At 46.9% G+C, this 19,610-nt stretch overlaps 1 protein-coding gene across 4 annotated transcripts in view; it reads right to left on the bottom strand.

Moving 5' to 3' along the window:
- LOC130158106 (calcium-activated potassium channel subunit beta-2) overlaps positions 1-19,610 on the bottom strand; it is a 152,547-nt gene that overhangs the window by 48,015 nt on the left and 84,922 nt on the right. Inside the window, exon 1 of one of the 4 annotated variants that reach the window (XM_056358502.1) lies at positions 2,933-3,372. The exons of the other annotated variants lie outside the window; for them this stretch is intronic. Within the exon in view, the coding sequence (XP_056214477.1) occupies positions 2,933-2,982 (50 nt within the window). The 5' untranslated portion in view covers positions 2,983-3,372. Of the gene's footprint in view, positions 1-2,932; positions 3,373-19,610 lie in introns of those variants that run through there. 4 annotated transcript variants of the gene reach the window in all.

The raw sequence follows: 19,610 nt of genomic DNA, 5'->3' as shown, positions 1-19,610 counted from the left end.
GATTGCCATTTCAGCAGCACCTGTGCTCTTATTTTGCTGGTGGTGTTGCTTATTTTTATGGATCAGGAGGCTGCAATCAATTCCAAAAATACCAAGAGTACAGTTTGAGCCATGAGATCAGGAGTGGATGTGCACTTCGGAGAAAGCACTGAAGAAAAAATATTTTGAAGAGAGTATCAATTTTATAATTACTGTAAAGGATTGACACAACAAGGGACTTCTTTTTTTCACAGAGTGAAATGGAAAATCTGAAAACAGATTCTGGAAATTTTGATTCCTTGTTTTCCATCAACTTGTGTTTGGGAGCAAACACACACCTTCCTTCCCTGCTTTTGCCTTCTGCGGACAAGGCAGAGCTGTGGCTGGGAACGGAGCTGTGCTGTGGCTTTAAGACCACAGTGATACAGAAGAACAGTGATGGAAGGCTTTGGTGGATGCTCCTATGGAGATATGAAATGATTAATCTGCAGGCATTTGAGAATGCTTATGACTTAGCTTTTGGTCTTGTATCTGTTATTTTAGTTGTGGGGCTGTTAATATCTTGTAATGCACATCAGGTCATATCTTAATGATTAAAAAGGGTCTGTTTTATCTGTGACTAGTGAGAAATGCAATTATTTTTAGCGTAACTTCTGTACCAGTCAGAAGTGGTATTAAATGGGTTTAATAACTTAGCTGGAGGTTTGTTCTGAGGCATTGAAAGCGCGTCGTCCCTCAGACCAGCATGTTAGTGCAGCTCTGGAGCTGGTGTGAGGGCAATGCAGAGGGGCAGGGGCCCTGGAGGCCAGGAGATGGAGGGCAAAGGGGTGGGGGTAGGACAGTATCAGGTGTAGTATCTTAGATTCTACCTCCCCAGCTGTCCTCAGGCTAATGGGTCAGAAGTCTAATAAGGGTGACAGAGCTGGGGGACATTGAAGGATGGGGAGGGGAGAGGGCTGGAGAACGGGCTGAGGGGGAAGGAAAGGTCTTTTCCTTTCACACAAAGACCTTGTGCTGACAGTAAATCCCATGCAAGAACAGCCTTAGCATCCTAGTGCTGACCTGCTAACTGCTGGGAGGCAGCCCACAGTGCTGAGACCCAGCGGGTCTGCTGGCAGCAGCGGGATTCTTCCTATCGCAGCCCCACATCTCAAACTTCCAGTGCTTCTCAAAACCACGCAGCTTCAGTCAGACCTACTTAAGTGTGAATTAGTGGAGGCAGACTTTTGGTTTTAAGTAGAACAAACCCAGCTGTGAGCATGTGGGTAGGATGTAGATGGGCTTAAGTTATTTCTGAGACTTTTCATTCATTTCTCCCTTGTACGAGACTTATTTTGTCTCCTCACCAGCCTTTACGCATCAGCAGCAGAGTTAAGACTTGGAAACAGAGTAAAAAATGAACAGTTTTCCAAGCTTGTCACATTCTCTAGTGTGAAGGGCTGCTGTTCAATTCAAACCCAGTACAGAAGCTAATTGCTGAGAAACAGTGGGATCTTTCAAAGCTCTAATTAAAGGCAATTTAAAATCTCCACTGATATTAGCAAGAGCGTAAAACTACTGCTGGACACATACCAGTTAGAAAGACCAGCTTACTGAGGGGTGCAGCTGACCTGTTTTAGAAGTGGACATGGCTGTGCTGGGCAAATTGGGAGTTAAACTGGCAAATATTGTATAGAAATTTGTCCTGGTACCCCTCCTGCACACCCCTGGCAGTGCAGCTGGGAAATGACACTTGTGAGCACTAAGTGGCAGGTCATGTGCTTGTGCTGGAGGGCGAGCGTGGTGCTGAGCGAAGCCAATTGATCTGAACTCAGCCCAGCAAAGAGCATAGACATGTGCATGAAGCACAGGGGTAACAAGCATCTGTGGGGCTGTATCAGGGGTGCAGATTTTCAGTTCTGTACTGGAGAATCATTTACCTAAATGATAATGAAGTAATTTTTTGCCTGACTCCATACTTCCACGTTCATTTCTAATGTAACACTTACTGAAATGGCATTGCCTCATACTTTTGTTAATGACCAAATATCCCACCCCACAGTGTTTACCTGCATGTGGGCACATAGAAGTGAGCCCCTGCCTGCATGGGAGCTGGAGGGAGTTCTGCCTCAGAGTTCAACTGGCACTAAAACTATTACTGTGAAAGTGCATTTCTACAGTTGCACTGTAATATTTTTTGCTCTAGACCTCTAGTTAAATGCATGTTCAAGTCTAGGATTAAGCCACCTGGCAGTAAATTAATGGTCCATAGTGTAGCTACTGCTGTGATACTTCTCTTCCATTAAGAGAGGCAATGCTGCTTTTAGTGGCTTATATGCCCAGAATAATGGTGCTTGTGGCTTGCACCTGCATAGGAGAAGATGCTTGTTGCATTTAAACAAGATTACATGAGTCAAAAGGCATTGCTCAGCCCAAGAGGCACTGCAGAGCTGCAGTGTCCCAAAGGGAGACTCTCGTGGGAGTGGAGGCTTCTGGCATGTCCCTCTGTGCATTGTGCCTGGGGGGGGTGGGGTGTGTGTGTTCATGTAGACCCCTTCACTGATTAGGGTCTGCTCTCTCTGCCTGCCCTTCACCTGGAGGGGTATTACAAGCATCAATACTTCTGTGTTTGTAGCCTCTGAACAAGCATGCAAAAACCAGGAGACTCCTTTGCTGCCACTGCCCCTCTGCTGGCACAACATGCAGCACCCGGTTATTCATGAGCTTATCTACCAAATAATCCTTAAATATCAAGGGGAGAAATGTTGGGTCATTCTGGACACACACATGCAATGCTCCAGCCTGCTGGGCTGCCTCTGGGCTTTTGAACAGCAGCCTGGAAGGCAAGGTTCAGTACTCGGCATCGGGGTCTCCCCAGTACCCTGCCACTTGGCATGCAAAGTAGCACAGGGAGGGGGGGACTTTTCCGGCTTCTTTATAAGAAAGAGTAGAAAGGGAAATAAGAGACATTTACCAGCTTTGAAGGTGGGAAGGGTGCTGAGGCCTTCTGCTTTCTTTTCCCATTGCTGTGTTCCTTGTCCCTCTTGGGCCCCATGTTGCAAATCCTATGCTCCCATCTGAAGAGCACTGGCTGTGGGCTCCCTCCAGAGCCTGTTGATGCAATCTGGGTCATTCAGAGAAGGTTGTCAGGAAGGATTCTGTGCCTCCCCGCTGTGCTGGCACTGAGCTTTGCCTTCCAGGGCATGTGAGGGGCCAGGCTGGTCCTGAGTCCTCCTCCCAAAGCTGGCTTGCTCAACCCACTGCAGCCTTGGGACTCCCAGGGCGTCCCCTGGAGCGAGCAGCTGAGGTAAGGGGGATCATGCTGGGGACACAGGGAGACACCCTGTGGGATCTGCCTAAGCCCCTTTTTTGGGTGGGGGGAAGTCAATGGCTGGAGCTAGCGCAGAGCATCCCTGTGAGGCAAAACCCATCTGCCCTGCCGAGGGGCTGCTGGTGAATAAGGGGATTTCTAGCAAGGCAACAAAGCCCTCCTGGGGGATTTCTTCAATTGGGACTGAGTGGATTATGACAGAGCTAATCTGTATGGTTGTTTCATAAGTTTCCCCAGTGCCTGGATTCTGAGCTCAGCAACGGACTCTATATGCGCCGAGAATAATTGATTTCTCAAACACCATATAAGAATATGTGCATGCAGAGGTCTGGAGCAAATTACATCAGTTTCTTTGTATTTCAACTTTATCTGTATCAAAATCTCTCCCTGTTTCAACACAAGTTTAGTACTGAGGGACCAGATTTGCTGCCAAGCATATGGCTTGGTGGAGGCCACCCTTTACCTGGCAGTTCATATTCCTCTTGAATCCCCACCTCTTTCCTTGACTTTATTCTCCTTATTACACAGGCAAATGCTTGTGGCAACAAACCTTAAACTCAAAAGCCAGTGTTTAGACCACTGTCAACCTCTTATTTATTTGCTGCTGTCAGTGTTCACAAGCAAAGAGAGAATGCAGGTGTTGTCCAGCCCAGGGACCACACTGTACAGGGGCTGTGCCGCCCTTAGTCCCCGTGTCGAGGCCAGCTTTGCTGCATAGCCAAAGTCACGTGAGCGGTGCATTTTCAAGGCTTTCCAGACCAATAGTTACTGCAAAGCGGCGGAACTGAGGACTTAAGTTCCTATCTGGACACTTTTTCTGTTCGGCTGCAGTTTTTTATCCAAATTATTTAAATGCTCACTGCCTCAGTTTCTCCACTGGTAAATCCCTAACCTGCCTGTTTGCTGTTCTTGGATTAAAAGCACTCTGTAAGATCCGCTTCATGTTCTAGCAACTGCTGCTTGCACACATTTGGAAAAACAAACTCTGAATGCTTCCTGGGGAGTATGGATATCCCAAATCAGCCCAAGGCTGGAATAACAGCACTCTTGTGGCATAGTGTGGTTTGTAAGCTGAGGAGTCCGTGGAAGTTTGTGCTTTGCCTGTGGGAAGTTTGTGTGCAGTTACAGCTTTCTCAGCCCTTCCCTGTTTTAAATGCAAACATATAAACGACTTCAACTTAACCCTAAAGTGAATAAAGATCATAAATATGAAGTCAAACAAGACCAAATAGCCCATTAAGTGCATGAATGCTGGCAGCCTGTTTTAATTTGCTGCTACTACATCTTTAATTTGCCTGGCACAGCTGGGAAGGGCAGCAAGTGAATGCTGTACGAGCCCCTGTATGAAGCTGGAGGGGGACGGACAGTGAGTTACCCACTGGCTGTGAGCCATGGCTTGGAAATTCCTGACAATTTTTTTTGCAGTGCCAAAAGCAGCTTGCTGTCAGCAAGTGTTTCTTGCACCCCTTCCCTACCCCATATGCTGTTTTCAGTCTCTATTGCAGCATTCTGGAGTATTTTTGCCTTCTAAATAAGGCCCGCTAATAAGTGGTCCTCCCATGATAACATCACAATATGCATCACTAAAATGTTACTGTAAGCCTCTAGCTTCAGCCCACAAATGCTACTGACAGCTAATTAATTTCTGAGATGAGCAAGTGTAATTTATATCTCAAAACAGCACTTGAAACTGTTTGCTTATAAGAAGCCCTTCGCTCAAATCCTTGGTTAAAGCCTGGCTTGTGCCAGCCTCTTGTCGGACACAATCTCTCTAGGAAAATCCTTTTCCAGGGTGCGGTAAAGCCTGAATTTGCTCTAATACATGTTTTAATCTTCACTCCCTGATACTTCACAGCAGCCCATCTAAGCTCTCGGCACTGTCCCAAACACCTCAGCGCATCCTGCAGCTTCCCCCGGTAAGGATCAGGTTTACCTTAGTAGCAGCGGAGCAGCAGCGCCCAAAACGGAGATTTCAATGGGATCTGACAGGGAGATTTTCCCTCTCATCTACATACTTCTGTAGTTTCCACCTTTGGGAAAACAGCCTATCTACAAGCAGGAGTTTTCCATATATCTTGTCTCTTGATGTCTCCAAATATTTCTCGCTGCTCTTGCAGTTCCCAGGCAGTTTTAATTACTTTGTTTTTAAATGCAGGCGAAGCACCAGGGTTCAGTAATTATTCAGAAACAAGCCGCCAGAAGGAAGTGGGTGCAAAGACCATCTGAATCCAGTCAGCCCAAAAAAGCGGAGCTTTTTCTTGTCAAACTTTGTTTCATGCAGCTCCTTGTTATTCCCACCTTCATAAAATCTCTTCTTCTCATCTGCTGTCTGTGTATCCCTGGCTGCCTGGGCTCCTCCGGGGCATGATGGCCACCCCCACGAGGGCAGGATGCTTGGCACGGGGTCAGTGCCTTTGCTGTCATCTGGTGAAATTCATCTGTCTCACCCGCTCCTCAAAAGAAAACTGCAGGAGTCTGGCAGGAAAGCGGGCTCAGGGTTGGGGCAGTCCCAGTATTGCGCTGCGCCCGTGGCCAGCACACGGATCGGCAGCACCTCGCCAGGCTGTGCAACCTTTACTTTCCAAAATGCCAGGGCTGTGCAGAAGCAGGCATGCAGCTCTTTCTCCAGTGCTCACTCTTCCCTGTGTATCCTTGCACGTGCCGGTGTGAAATCAGGGGCTTCCCAGCCTTCCCCTCAGTCACCTCCATCGGACCACTTTGTCCTTGGGTGGTATTTGCTTTTCTGAGTCAAGAGTATGCTGGAGAGACGCTCCCATTCATCTCCGGCTGCTCACTGATTTCCCACACTGTGTGCTTGCTATTTGTTCCTATGGCAAAAATAAAAGCTGCTTTTGCTGGCGTGGTCCATGGCTGGTTGTGATAGGATCTTTTCCCCCCTGTTTAAAATGTAAGGTCTCACAAATTAAGAAGCTACAGCCTGTCTAGATCTTATACCAGTCAGTGTCTGATTCATCAGAGAATCTCCTTGGTAACTAGCTGTTCCTCTCTGATGATTTGCTACAAAAAAGCTCTCTCAATTTAAAGATAAAATACAGTGAAAGCAGAAGAGGAGCTGTACCATATAGGTACCTTATACAGAAACATATGCCTTGTGTGCATGCAGCTGTACTGGCTATTTTCTGGTGTGTGTGGGAAGCATTCTCTCTGTGAGACAGCATGGTATCATCCCATGGATGGGAAATGTGCCCCAGCTGCACTATCTCTGCTAGAAATCTATTTATTTTTTTTTTTTTTCTCCAGGGCCAGTAACCCTGCCTACAGGGTAAATAATCCCACAGGTGAAGATGTTGTTGGCATCTAACAAGGGGTTCAGCAGTTCATGCTTTAATAAGCCTGATTTCTGGCCTTGTATGGGACTGATCACCAATTACAAAGATTCAGAGAGAGGGTGACTTTCTGCAGGAGATGTGCCTGGTCTGCTTGATGTCGCTTCGCAACCCTCCTGCTCTGGTAATGAGCCCCCACTGCGTGACCTCTCTTCACCCTGTGGCAAAGCACTGCCTGTGCTCTGGTGGCTGCTTGAGTTGCTGAAGATCTGTTTGTTTGTTTTAGTGGTTGGTTTTTTTCCCTGGAACAAGCATTGCTGAAAAAGTTGATCCAAGGGAGGCTAAGAATGTTCTGTGTTTCAAATAGCTGGTAATTGCATTCAAAAATCAGTGTAAGTGAAGCATTTGACCTGTGAATGCCCAAGGCTGGGCAGCTCTGTGGTGAGAGCTGCCTGGAGTTAGAGGGATAAGGCGAAGGTACGGGGCTAGAAATCTGTTTGTTGCATGTGTCCTGGGTACCCCCAGCCAGAGAGCTCTGACTTTCTGTACAAGTGCTGCTGTGTGGGGGCCTCTGTGCTGCTGAGCCCACCAGGGTGGAGCAGAGGACAGGCAACTGTAAATGAGTGCAGCTGAGCTGCTTTCAATTCTTTTTACTAGATAAAGTAGGAATTGAGAATCATTCCTAGATTTCTCTTGCAAAACCCTTCCAGCAGCCTTCAGGTGACTCTTGGTAGCAGCCAACAGAGGTCTGTCCCTGTTAGCTGAAGGATCCCTTTGAGGCTGGAGTAGGGCAAGTCCACAGCCAGGATGCTGGGCAAGGTACCTTCCTCGCTGTATTTCCTCAGTGGCCTTATATGCCTCCTGTCCTGTGACACTAATTCCTCTGAATTAATACAACAAACAGCAACAAAATGCCAGATCCATGATGTGTCTGTTTTCCCTGCCTCTGGCTTTGAGCTTGCTGTCAAAGCTCACCCAGCAGCAGCAGGGCTATCGCATGCTGTGGGTGTTGGCAATTTGGGACAAAATCTTTGTTCCTATAAAGTGTTATGGCATCTCTGATGTCCGGGCAGGATAGACCCAGGATTGTGCTCCCTGCTTGGGATCCAGCCCATGGAGGGAGGTCAGGTCCAACAGCACTGGTGCCTGGTGTTGGGGTGTCTAGTATCTGGTGCCATTCTGTGACCATGGCGTGGCTGAAGCCACCAGGCTGGGAAAAGCAGGCTTGGTTTTGTTTGCCCAGGGGTAGCAGGAGCTGCATCTGCCCCAGGTGAGTGCCAGGGCAGAGCCTGGGTGCCATGTCCTACTGCATGACTCTCCTGGAGCAGGGGATGCTCCCTAGGAACCTGCACTGTGGAGGCAGCGAGCAAACCTGAGGGTTGTCTGTTTACCCTCGCTGGAGCTCTGGAGTAGCCAGACAGGCAGATATCAATTTTTGTTATATGTTTTAATCATGCTGTTGTGACTTGGAGCTTGGCATGGGGAGAAGTGGGATAGCATCAAAACCTGCTTGTTCCTCACCCCTGACCTGGTTCCTGCAGCCATCAGCTGGTTCCCCTGCATGCTCCTGCAGACAACATCTCCCCGGCTGCATCACTGCCTGCCTTGGGCAGCTTTGGTTACAAATTCATGTTTATTTAAAAAAAGACACCAAACCTTATGTACAGTGTTTTACTGTTTCTATCTCCTTTGCAATGTGCTTCTATTTTTGGAGACAGAGCAAAGTGGCTGTGCCTATTTATAGCAGCGGAAGGTGTGTGGATCCCACAGCCTGGGGTGGGCACAGGGCTGCCTGCCTGAAGGTGGTGCGGTTGTGCCCTGCAGTTGGAGGGAAATTTTTTTTTTTTTGCTTTTCTATGACTCTTCCATTTTATTTCAATTGCTGGTCTAATCCTAAATCAGATTTGAACTTGAAGAAATGTCAGTGGCAGTAAGAAAAAAAACCAACCAACCAAACAAAACTGACAACAAAAACCCTGAACGAAATGTGTACAGCCTTGGCAAGTATTCTTTATGAATTGGATTTCTGGAAACAAAAGCTTTGTTGCTGTAAAACAATGAGCCTGCTACACTCTCAGTAGTACAAAAGGGTTACGTTTGTGTTAAGAAGATACAGGCTTACTGTTTTTAGTCTGTTCCTGTAGCATCAGGAATGTTTAATGTGATAATGAATGTAATTGAGGAACTGAAAATACAGAAAACTGCAACATTTTCAGGGGTGGTAATGATTACAACTATAGTGCTGCTGAATGGTTGGGGGGGTGGGTACAGGTGTGGGTAAAAGCAGACTCTGATCCCAAGTGTGGGTGATCCCATGTCCTGTCACACTCCATGGGAAGGCCCCAGGCAGCTCCAGCGCAGCCCTGGCTCCAGGGGCTGGACCCTCCTGGGTGCTGGTGGGATGTGCCCACCCCAGGATGGCTCTGTTGTGAGGGCACAGGGAGGAGGAGCTGCTGCCTTCTCCCCTGAAAGCAGAGGTCGCAGGAGGGACAGTGTCCCCTCTGGGGTCTGGTGGGAAGCAGGGCATCCAGAAGCAAGCCTGGCTGTGGAATTTAGCAGCTACGTTTGTTTGAGTAGGTCTTTACTGAGTGTTTGCAAACCTTGATAGGTTCACAATTTGACCAGTTTTGCAGCTTTTTTTTCCCCCCAAAATAGCAAAAGGGACACTTCTGACACCAAAACCCTCCTCCTAAGTACAGGGTTGCTAAAGCTTTTCAATTAAATGCTTCAGAGCCTTTAACACGGACAAAACGTGGCATTTTGTCTCCAGCCCACTGCTCGGAAACTGTGAAGCTGTTCTGTGAAGCTTCCCCCCCACCCCACCCCTGCCAAAATAGTCTGCAGCAGGCGCCCACCATGAATATTTTCAGCCCAAATTCTATGGAAAGCGTAAGCAGCAAACTCATCGGAGGGCCTGCCAGCTATAGGTGGGGTCACCTATAGAACTTTGGCCACTGCTCACATGAGCCCTGTCCCACGCAGCTCCCGCTCTGGCTCTGGGAGGCTGCGGGTTGCCACGTACCAAATTCGACTGCTCCTGTACCTCCAGGCAACTTCACTGCTAATTTTAGTCCCTCTGCGATACAGTGGGGTGTTTTTTTATTTGTTTGCTGGTGATTTACTGTGTGCATTAGTCTGCAGCAGAGCTGGCAGGGAGGAAGGCGATTCTGCTGTGGCCACTGCCCCCGGGGCAACAGGGTTGAGTGTGGGGCGGGTGGGCTTCTGTTTGAGCTGCTGGGCCTCAGCCTGGTGGTGATGGGTGAGAAGAAATATCTGGGACCTAGGGGAGATTGAATATATTTTAGATGCAGCCTCTGAAGCCACTGAATTCAGAACAAGCCTGAAAGAAATGACAGCCTGCCAAGGGTGCAGTTGGGTTTGTGTTCAGCCCTCTCCAATTTTAATTTGTTGCTCTTAGAGGAGGGAAACTTTCTCCATTAGAAAAATTGCCTCGTTCTAGCGGTTTTCTAATAAATTATGGCTTCAGAGAGCAAAAGTCATTTGGTGCCCTCCCTTTCGAGGAGAGCTGACGAAGGTCCCCTCGCATGCCGGGATATGCTCCTGGCTGGCGGTGCCGGGGGCAGTGCCCGGTGCTGCTCCGTGGGGCTTTCTCCCTTTTGCTATGGTCTTGCACAGACGGCTACACAGCAGCTAGGTTTGTCCATTAAACCGACTCCCTTTAGCACATGCAATCAGTTGTGCCATGAGTTCCATTTAAGCCCACCGCAATCAGAGGGTACTTTGCCGAGGGGAAAAGACCGCAGGCAGGGCGGAAGGTACGGCTGCGGTGATGCATCGGCTGCGGTGTTCATGCTCATAATGCAATTGCTTACATTACAAAGCAATTATCAGGGCTTAAAATTCCAATAGCATTTTGAAGGCGTATATGCCTAGGGGTTTTCCATTTGCAGAGATGTTTCTTTTATTGTACCTCCTTGCCTAATAACTTCACCATTTTAAACACATTGAGGTGGTTTAGAAACCTATTTGTGATCTTTGTTGAAAAACAAAGGCAATCCTGCCAGCTCCACACAGAATACGTGCTCTGTTGCAAGCTACTCCTAAGGCCTGATTTAGGTTTTGTGCAGGTTTAATGAGGTAAAACCCCTATACAGTGTTTCCTGCCCCCTGCCTTAATTTTTGGCAGCACATCCTTCAGCTGGGGCAGAGCGCTTTGGTGTTCTCTCCATCACTGTGAAAGCACCAGCTTTTCTCAATCTGTCCACCCTCCCAGGAGCAGCAGTCGGTCTCTCTTGCAGTAAATTTTCACCCCAAATACACATCATTCTCACAGCCCGTTCCTGATGCTCTGCAGACAGGCTGGTATAGGCTGTGGGAAGGGGAAATTTTTTCCATCAGCTGTTGAAGAGGAAGTTTGCTGGTATTTTGAGGTGGTGCCCTGTTGGAGAGCAGGGCGTTGGGGCAGGCTCTGGGCAGCTCTGGAGTCCAGCCCAGAAGAACTGAACTGGGACCTACTGGAGGAGATGATTCAGGCACCCCTTCATGTTTAGCAAGGGAAAGGCTTTCTGCAGAGGGTGGTGTCCAAACTTGATGATTCAGCACCTCCTGGGAGTGCTACAGTTCCCTTAAACAGTATCAACAGACTATCACACAACTGTTTATCGTGTGCAAAATGCGTAAGAAACTGCATGAGTAATTTCCATAGTAACCATAATCATAACCTTCCTATGTAGGGATTCAATTGCCTAAGAATGATGCATAATTGATAGTTGCATGTACATATGTGTCCTTGCATAAAGCATGCATTCTTCTGGCAGCCAGCATTTTGTTTCTGGTCTTCCACTGCTTGCCTTATAAGCACTCACAAAACCTTGATTACTTGTGTGTAATACCCTTGCGCTAGACATATGCTTCCGTAATGTCTTAAGGTTATGTGGAATTCTATTTGCAATCCCTTTTATAAATAATAATACAAAACACTTGCTGCTAAATCTGGCTGTCAGCGAGCAAATGCCAGGAACCAAAAATTATTATTATTACTATTATTTGCACTATTCCAAAATCCATTCATTTGCTTGTCGCGGTGTTAGGTAATGAACGCTCTGCAGCAAGGTCACAATTCTGTTTTACATCAAATAACTATCTTTTCTCATGTATGATACATGAAGCATATTTCTTGCTTAGGGCATGATGTTTTATTAAAATTATTTTCCTTTGTTCTTTCTTACAGATTGTCTATTATGACTCTAAAGATTGCCTGCATGACATCTCTTTTTAAATTCTATGCGTAATTATACAAAACAAATTCATCTGATGCTACATTAATAAACCTCTCATCACTTTCTTTGAACGGGGACACACACTGCTATTATTTACCAGACAACATGGATTTATCCAAGCTTCATGGAATTTTTCAGTCACTGACACGTGTATCAGATAGGGGCAGAGCAATGATGGAAATAATGTGAAGGCAGACTGTTCAGTTCAAGCTGAAAAGACTAATGGAAGCAGTAAAAATAGTAGAGATATGAAAGCAAGGACTACTGAAATATCTGAGATGGGAACTTGCAGGAAAGGTTCACTGCAGCTGCAGACGTGCCTTGCTGAGTGTCAGCCTGGGTTAATTTGCAAGGTGACAGATGTCTTGGGAATGGGCAAATGCTGAAGAAAAGAGATGGTGTCCCTTGGCCATGTCTGTGCATGGAGCTGAGCTGCTTTCAGGTGTCCTTGGAGCATCACTGATTCACTGCAGTTGTGGCTTTGCTTGTTTTTGTGCATGATTATGCAATCCTACACCTGAAGTTTTTTTAATTTACCAAGAATGCAAAAATCCTCAACCTGCTCCTGGCAGCACAAATACAATTTTAACTGACTGACCGACTCTACACTGCTGGATCTTTTTCATCCACTTCAGCTGCTCTTGCCTCAACCCCCAGCTCTTCCTTTGAGCCCAATTTTCCCTCAGTTGGTTGTAACATTCTCTTGCTGGGCTTCTAAGTGTTCCTGCCAGCCACCTTGCCCAGGTGTCTCTGGTTCCACCAAGCCTGCTCCTAAATACCCACCCATGTTACCCTGAGATGTGACTTCACTGTCTTCTCGCTGTGACTGGAGGACTCTCCAGGATGTCCCCAGCTCTCGTAGCATGCACCACACAAGGACAGATGAGCAAAGTGGTCCCCCCACCCTAAGTTTGACTCTCAGTTCGCAGGAGGTAAGTGCTGCTGTTACCATTTTGTGGCTAGAAAACCTACTGGGTGTCAGATATTAAGTGTACGGCTCAAGGTCACAGTGTGTATCTTGGAAATCACTTGATAAACACTTCATTCTCAGCAAAGGATGTGCTTTGGGCTGTGATCTTATCCTATAACAAAAGCTATGTTCCTCCTTTCATTCTAGTCCAGTGGTGTATGTTGCTCACAATAATAGGAAAAAGATCATTAACTTTGCCTTCTGATATATGTTTTTAATTTCTTTATTCATAATGAGTTCATTGCTGCAGTGGCAGGAATGAAATATGTGAGACTACTGGAATTTCTTTGCAGTTCAGCATTAATTAATGTCCACTTCTTACACAGCGTTAACAATAACATGCCTAATCTTTCAGAGGCCTTTGTGAGAAATTCTTTGTTCTTTTCTAGTCGGCAAGAAGTGAGATTTGCATTTTAGCCTCTTGTTTAAAACAGCTTCTTAAAGGCTTTGAAGTGTTGTGTGTTGTAGGAGAGTTGAATGTAACATCCTCGTTGACTGACCCTGCACCATGTAATTGGGATTCCAGTCGATCTGCTCGCCTTGTCCTTCCCTGCACCGACTGGCAAACATGAAGAGACACTTCATTTCCACAGAGGCCATGATAAACTTCTTATTAGAACAGCAGCTCTGTCAGCCTTTATTCCTTTCTTTTTCCAGCAGAGTTTTAGTTAAATACACTGTGTCACCCACTGTCACTGAGGCTCTTTGCCACTGCTGGGGTGGGATGGACTCCCAGGTCTGTGAGGTGCTTTTTCTCACCTGTCTGTTGCAATAAGTGTGCTGCAAGTGATGTTGGTCTCTGGCTCTCTGGAGGGTTAGACATGAAATGGAGTAAAACTGGCCATGCAGTGGTAGAAATGACACTAAAATCAAGTTGCAATTTCTCTATACTGTGAGACTTGCCTTATAATACCATCTCCAGGTTAAACCTGTTTCTTCACAGGTCAAGGGGGATGGATTTAGTGGTCTGAAACACCGATTTTTTTTCAGCACACCTTGGTGCTGCTCTGGGTGTGCACAGAGTGTGCACAGCTCCTCAGCCCTGCCTGGGGGAAAGGAGGGCTGGGGCTGGGGAAATCCTGACCTGGGGATCTCAGTAGAGCCTGGGGAATAGCCAGGCTGATGGGTTGTGGCTTATAAGCATTGTGCAGCCCTCTGCACTTAATGATCTCTCCAGGTCAGCAGCAGGATTAGGTAGACTTCAGGCCTTCAGCACCACGCTAAATGTCTCTGTTGTGAGGATTAAAGGAGTAATTTGCTGTCAGAGGTCAAAGGCTGTTGCACTCTCCCTTCCTGACCCTTTAAAGCATGGTCTAGTGTGTCCTTTTTCAGTGTGGACAGAGCAGAGAACTTCATTAATGCACTGAAATTATGTGGATTTAAAAGAGAAATGGCTTTTCCTTTTCTGAGCACCCTGTAAGGCTGTGTGGGAGTGGGGGGATGTTGCATGGCAAACTTGAGAATTTCTGGGTGACCTTGTTACTAAAAGCTTCATCTTGCTGCACCAGGGAATACCACTGAACTTGTGCATGAACTCTTAATTTTTGCTGTTCCTAGGCTGCTGGATGAGTAGCTGTGGAAAACAATGGGTTTGAGCACAATTTCACTCCTAGGTGCAATTTTCCACTGGTTGGTTCTTATTTTTAAAAGCAGGAAATCTGGTGATCTATGCAGGGCAGATCCTCCTCCCCGGGGCCATGTGGGAGTTGGAAGCTTGTGTTCTCTGGGGTCTGCATGTTGCCTGTCTGTCCCTTCCATGCCTGGATGGGCTGCTGGGGCTCTGAGCACCCTGTTGTGCACAGCAGGCAGTGCCCTGTGTGTGACATGCCTCCTAGGGCAGCATGAATTGCCAGGGTGGCTCTGACCCCTCTCCAAGGGGGACAGCCAAAATATCACTGCCAGCTGGAATGTGCTGGCATGTATTGCAGGGGGTTGGACTGGTTTCATGTAATAAGCCCCTTCTGCCCTAACTACACACACCACCACCCCCCAGCTAAACTGTTTTCCATGGCTGCAAAAAAGGGTATATGATGTAGCAGGAGAGCACTGAGGGAGCTTATGGGCTTTACCAGCTTCCTCTGCCGCTGGCACCACGCGGTCCTCCCTGGACAGCCCTCTGGCTCCCCGGACCCAAGCTAGAATGAGAGAGCGCTGCCTCGCCGTGCTAGACTAGGAATGATGCCAGCATTAGGGCAGATTGCAGGAGGTGGGGGATCTGGGGGAGGGTTCAAAGCTGGACCTGGCTGTCTGCTCCTGCCTGAAGCCACCATCTCAGAACTCTGCATGCCACGAAGGGAGCTCTCTTGGACCTCCCTGGATCAGGCAATGGAGAGAACCAGCCGTGTACCAGCCTGTGTGAGGGCAGGGTGGGCTGCTCATTTGCTACAGTTTTCCCTGTCAAGGCTTATGCTCTGCATGCTTAGGATGGCATTCCCAAAAGCTCTTGCCATGGCCAAGGTCAGACACACCCTGTGTCCAAGGGCAGCTTGGGCATGAGACAGCTTCATGGTGTGCAGGGTGCTAGAGGAACCTTGCTCCTCACAGTGTCCCCATGGCCATCTCTGATGCCTTGCTGTGTGCATTGTGTATATCTGAACTTGAGCAGTGGCTTTGCTGGCTGGGACAGATGCAGCTGTTGGGAGTCCCTCGCCCTAGGAAGAGTTCTCTCTTTGCTTTTCAGCTTTCCAGCCCTGCTTTGCTCCAGGTTGGAGTTTGCCCAGTACTTGTGCAAAGCAGCAATTGCAAAGCCAAGTTTTGGGGAAGCTGTGGGCTGGGAATGCAGAGGCACTCGGAGCTCTCCTGCACTGAGGATGCCCAAGAGGCACCACGTCTGGCTGCTGGGCCCCAGGAGAGCAGCCAGGGCAAACTGCTCCTTTCATATCTTTGCACTGTCACGTCAGAAAGGAAATTGGAAGTGACAGCTACTGCAGTTTCCCATCCTAGCTCACCAGGGCTTGGTGCTCGCTGTTACAGCCAAGCCTGCCATCTCCTGACCCAGCAGCCTCGGTGGGAAAATTCAGAGGGTGGGATGCTGGATCCTGCTTTGCAAACTTTCCATTAGTAAAGTTTCTTCCTTTTTGTTTTTGTGTCTAATTTGGAACATGTGTAGATTTTGGTTAAAAAACATTAACAATGAAGAACCCCAATTACTGCACCCCAAGGACAATGGCATCAGCTTCCCCATACTGCATCTAACTTTTATTGGGGCTGGGGAGGGGCTAAATGCAAACTCCAGCAGTGGTACAGGCTCTTCAGTAGTTATATCATCTTGTTTCTAAATGTGCTTTGCAGAAAAAAACCCTGCTTTAAAGCTCCACTGAGAAATGTAGCCCTGATTTAATAAAATGCTGTATTTCCAAAGCTCCCATTTACATTTGTCTATGTTGAGTTTTGTATGCAGAAGTTTATACAAAGAAATTGCTAAAATTCCCAATGAATTTGGTTATCAGAGAGGCCTTTCTAATAAAGATAATATCTGCCAGCTCTACTGATGTATTTCTTACTGGGGCGATTTTTCATTGAGTCTAGAGTAGATGTTCTGTGATAAATTGTTAGTACTGTCACTCTTGGTCTTAATGGCATGAATAGCCATTTAGCTTGCAAAACAGAGCCATTTAGTGGCTTGTGGGTTTTGGCATCATGCTCAAGTGTTCTCCAGCCTTTCCTGTCTTTTGCCAATCTCTCTAATTCACTAACTTTTTTTATAATGCAAGAGAGGCTCCTGCTATGTCTGTCTTAACCTGTGCTGCTCAGACTCTTACAATGGATGCGGCCTACTTTCAGTGCAGGATGTGATCACTGCTGCAGTTTACCTGGCTGTGTTATCAAAGAAGCATGGATGGAGTTAACACTTCATTTTTAGAGCATCTCTAAGGCTTGTTTTGTATCTTTCCCTTTCAAAAGCTTTTGGATCACACTTCCTCTCTGGTTTTTGCAGCCAGTTGTTGCTCTGGACCAAACAGAAGCCTTAGAGATAATCCATGCTCTGTATTTTTTGCACAAACTATGGCAAGTTCGTTCATTACGGGGGCTGCTGCTGCTTGCTGAGCCAGTGCCAGCTAGATGCGTATCCCTTAGGCATCACAGTCTGTCTCGTTGAGGACCCACAGCCCCAGGCTGTGAGTCCACAGCTGCGCTGTTCGCTTGCTATCAGATGTTTGCTTACTATCATGATGACAATGACCTTGTTTCCCTGCCTGGGCTTGAAGTCACCACTGTTATACAGGGAGTGTACCCTGCAAATGGGGACAACTGGGAATCTGGACGCAGCCAGCCTGTGCCTGGTCTCTGGGACTCATGCTCACGCTCCTTCCTTGCTGCACAGTAGCAAGTGATGGGAGGTTCTTTCTTTATTTCTTCTGTTAAAGTATCTGTTGCTGATCTTATATGTCAACACACTCTGGTGTCTGCAGGACACAATATCTTAATGAGTTGTTTAGCATCTGTGGAGATCTCAACAGAAACAAACAAAAAAGAGTAAATGTTGTGCAGTTTAGGGAGACCTGTGTATCAGCTTTATCTAATACCAACCTTGCGAGAAGTCCTTGGATGAAGTGAACTTGCTCTTATTGCTAGCAGAGATAATAAAGTTGAAGCAGTTTATACCAGCTGTGCACCTGGTCATTGTATCTAACGCTGTAAAAGCTGCTGTGGAGGCACAGGCTAAAATGGCTATTCATCTTTGATCCCTCAGCAATATGAGCCTCGCTAGTAATCTCCAAGACTAAGGTTAGAGAAAGCTCAAATTTTACCTACAGTTTGCTAAACCCTGTTTACAAAATCTTTCAGTTCAAAGAGAAAAGTACTGCCCAGGCAGCATTATGGGGGTCTCCCCTCCTTCACCGTGCCCCTTCTGGGCTCTCAGGTGTGAGCACGTGGCGCCTCGGGCGTCTGAGTGTGCAGTGCTGCGGGTGCTGCACCCAGCACCTGGTGTTCCCAGGGGAGGGGGTACCACATATTTACCAAACTGCCTGTCCTGGGGGAGCAGAGATGGAGCCAGATGGGCTTTGAGAGAGTAAAACTAAGTTGGAGGAATATACTGTCCTCCAAGACCGGGGTTGTGCTTTCAGTGTCAGCTGGCTGTGTGGCGAGAGGCACTTCGAGTTTCCAGGTGGTTTTAATTACACTGCCTCTGTAGAGGAGGGTGTGAAACACAACTACACAAATAAAAACAGCAGTTGAACTGCTAGGATGCCTGGCTGCAGGCTTTGAGCTTCCAAACCAGCATATGTCCCAGCCCCTGTTTCTAGGTTCTCTGTGTATAAATAGATGTCTTATTAAAAGCAATTAATGAGAAGGGTTTCAAATGCCAAGGCAGAAAGCTACAGAGGCCAGGAGCCAGCTTGTCTCTGGCTGTCTTGGGCCAAGCCTGGGCTTGCTCCCTGGGCTTCGCTGGAGTGGCACTGGGTTTGCTCTGGGAGAACAGTGTGCCTGATCATCAAGAGAAAACAGCTTTCAGACTGCAAAGCAGAACTGGGTGAATTTTGTGGTTTGCTTGCCAAAGTCTTGTTTTTGAGTGTCTGCTTTGTTCTCGCGTATGATGATGAGAAAGGATGAATTTGGTAAAGGTTGGAGTGCTTCAGTGATGGATGGAAAACTGTGTTGGTATTTTTTTCCCTCTCAGCTTGTAGTAGTAACACTATGTATCTGTTCAGCAGTTTCTTAGGAAACTGTTTGCATCCCTTCCTGCAGTACTTGGTACCCTGGGTATCTCAGACTGCAGGAAATGTTTACTCTGTCTTGTTTATCCTTCTCCCAACAATGCACAGGCACAAAAGACAATTTGGAAATGCTTCTGCCTTTTGACTGACAATAGTAATCTTTGCTTTGAGTTTTGGCAAAAGGTTCATGGTCCCCAGAATGCCTTTCTGTTAACTCTCATTTCATTTGCATGACTAAACAGTGGTTCTGCATCACTTCGTTACAAAAGGTTTGCAGAGCTCCAAATGTGTTTCATTGCTGGAAAAAAATCCAGCAGTTAATGAAGCTTCTATGTATGGTTAAATTGCTTTAAATTAAAAATCTCAATAACACAATTTCTTTTATCCCTTTAAAAGTTGCCTTAGGCAATAGGAGGTGGTAAGGCTTCGAGCTCCATAAGAATCTGGGTGTGGATGGTGGAAACAATGAAGGATGTCTTAATTTATAAAATAATCCTAGTTACTGTCAGCACAATAATGTGAAACACGGATGATTCACTGCTGGAACTTGCTGCCACATCGAATGTATTGTCATGAATTATTTAGTGAATCTAATTGAATGTTAATTTTGCTGTTGGAGATAAGTAGCTATTGAGTTTAGTCTGAAAAATCAATTTATATATGTTGTAGTACTGATATCCCTTGGAATGTGCTTGGGAACATCCATAGTGCTGCCTCCTTCATGCTGTGGTTTTATGCTCTTCTGTTGGTACTCCAGTTTGGCCTGGGATGTCCAGCAGCCCTGAGCTCCCTGATGTTTTACCTGTGGGAGGATGTAAATCTTCCTGGATTTCCAGGGTCAGGGGACATCTTGAACACCTTCCCTTTTCTGGAGCACTTATAACGTTTTTGGGCAGAACATTTTGGACAGAAACACCTAGTTCACTGAGCAGCGCAGAAGGGCTTGAGTTTGTGCCGTGCGGCCGGCAGGACTCGCAGTGGAGATGCTGTGGATCTGCTGAGCCACAGTGGAAGTGAGCCAGGATGTAATAAAGCTGGAAAGTAGCTCTGCAATGGAAGCTAGGAAACAGTGTAAAGAGGTTGTGTAGGCTAAGAAACCTAGATTTGGTCTATCGAGGTCGACATAATCTACTGGGGATTAGGTAGGATCAAGTAATTAATGAA

Source organism: Falco biarmicus, chromosome 13 (genome assembly GCF_023638135.1).
Source record: "Falco biarmicus isolate bFalBia1 chromosome 13, bFalBia1.pri, whole genome shotgun sequence".
In the NCBI taxonomy this organism is placed as follows: Eukaryota; Metazoa; Chordata; class Aves; order Falconiformes; family Falconidae; genus Falco; species Falco biarmicus.
Note: the sequence above shows the minus strand (reverse complement) of the source record. Positions and strands in the feature narration are given on the sequence as shown.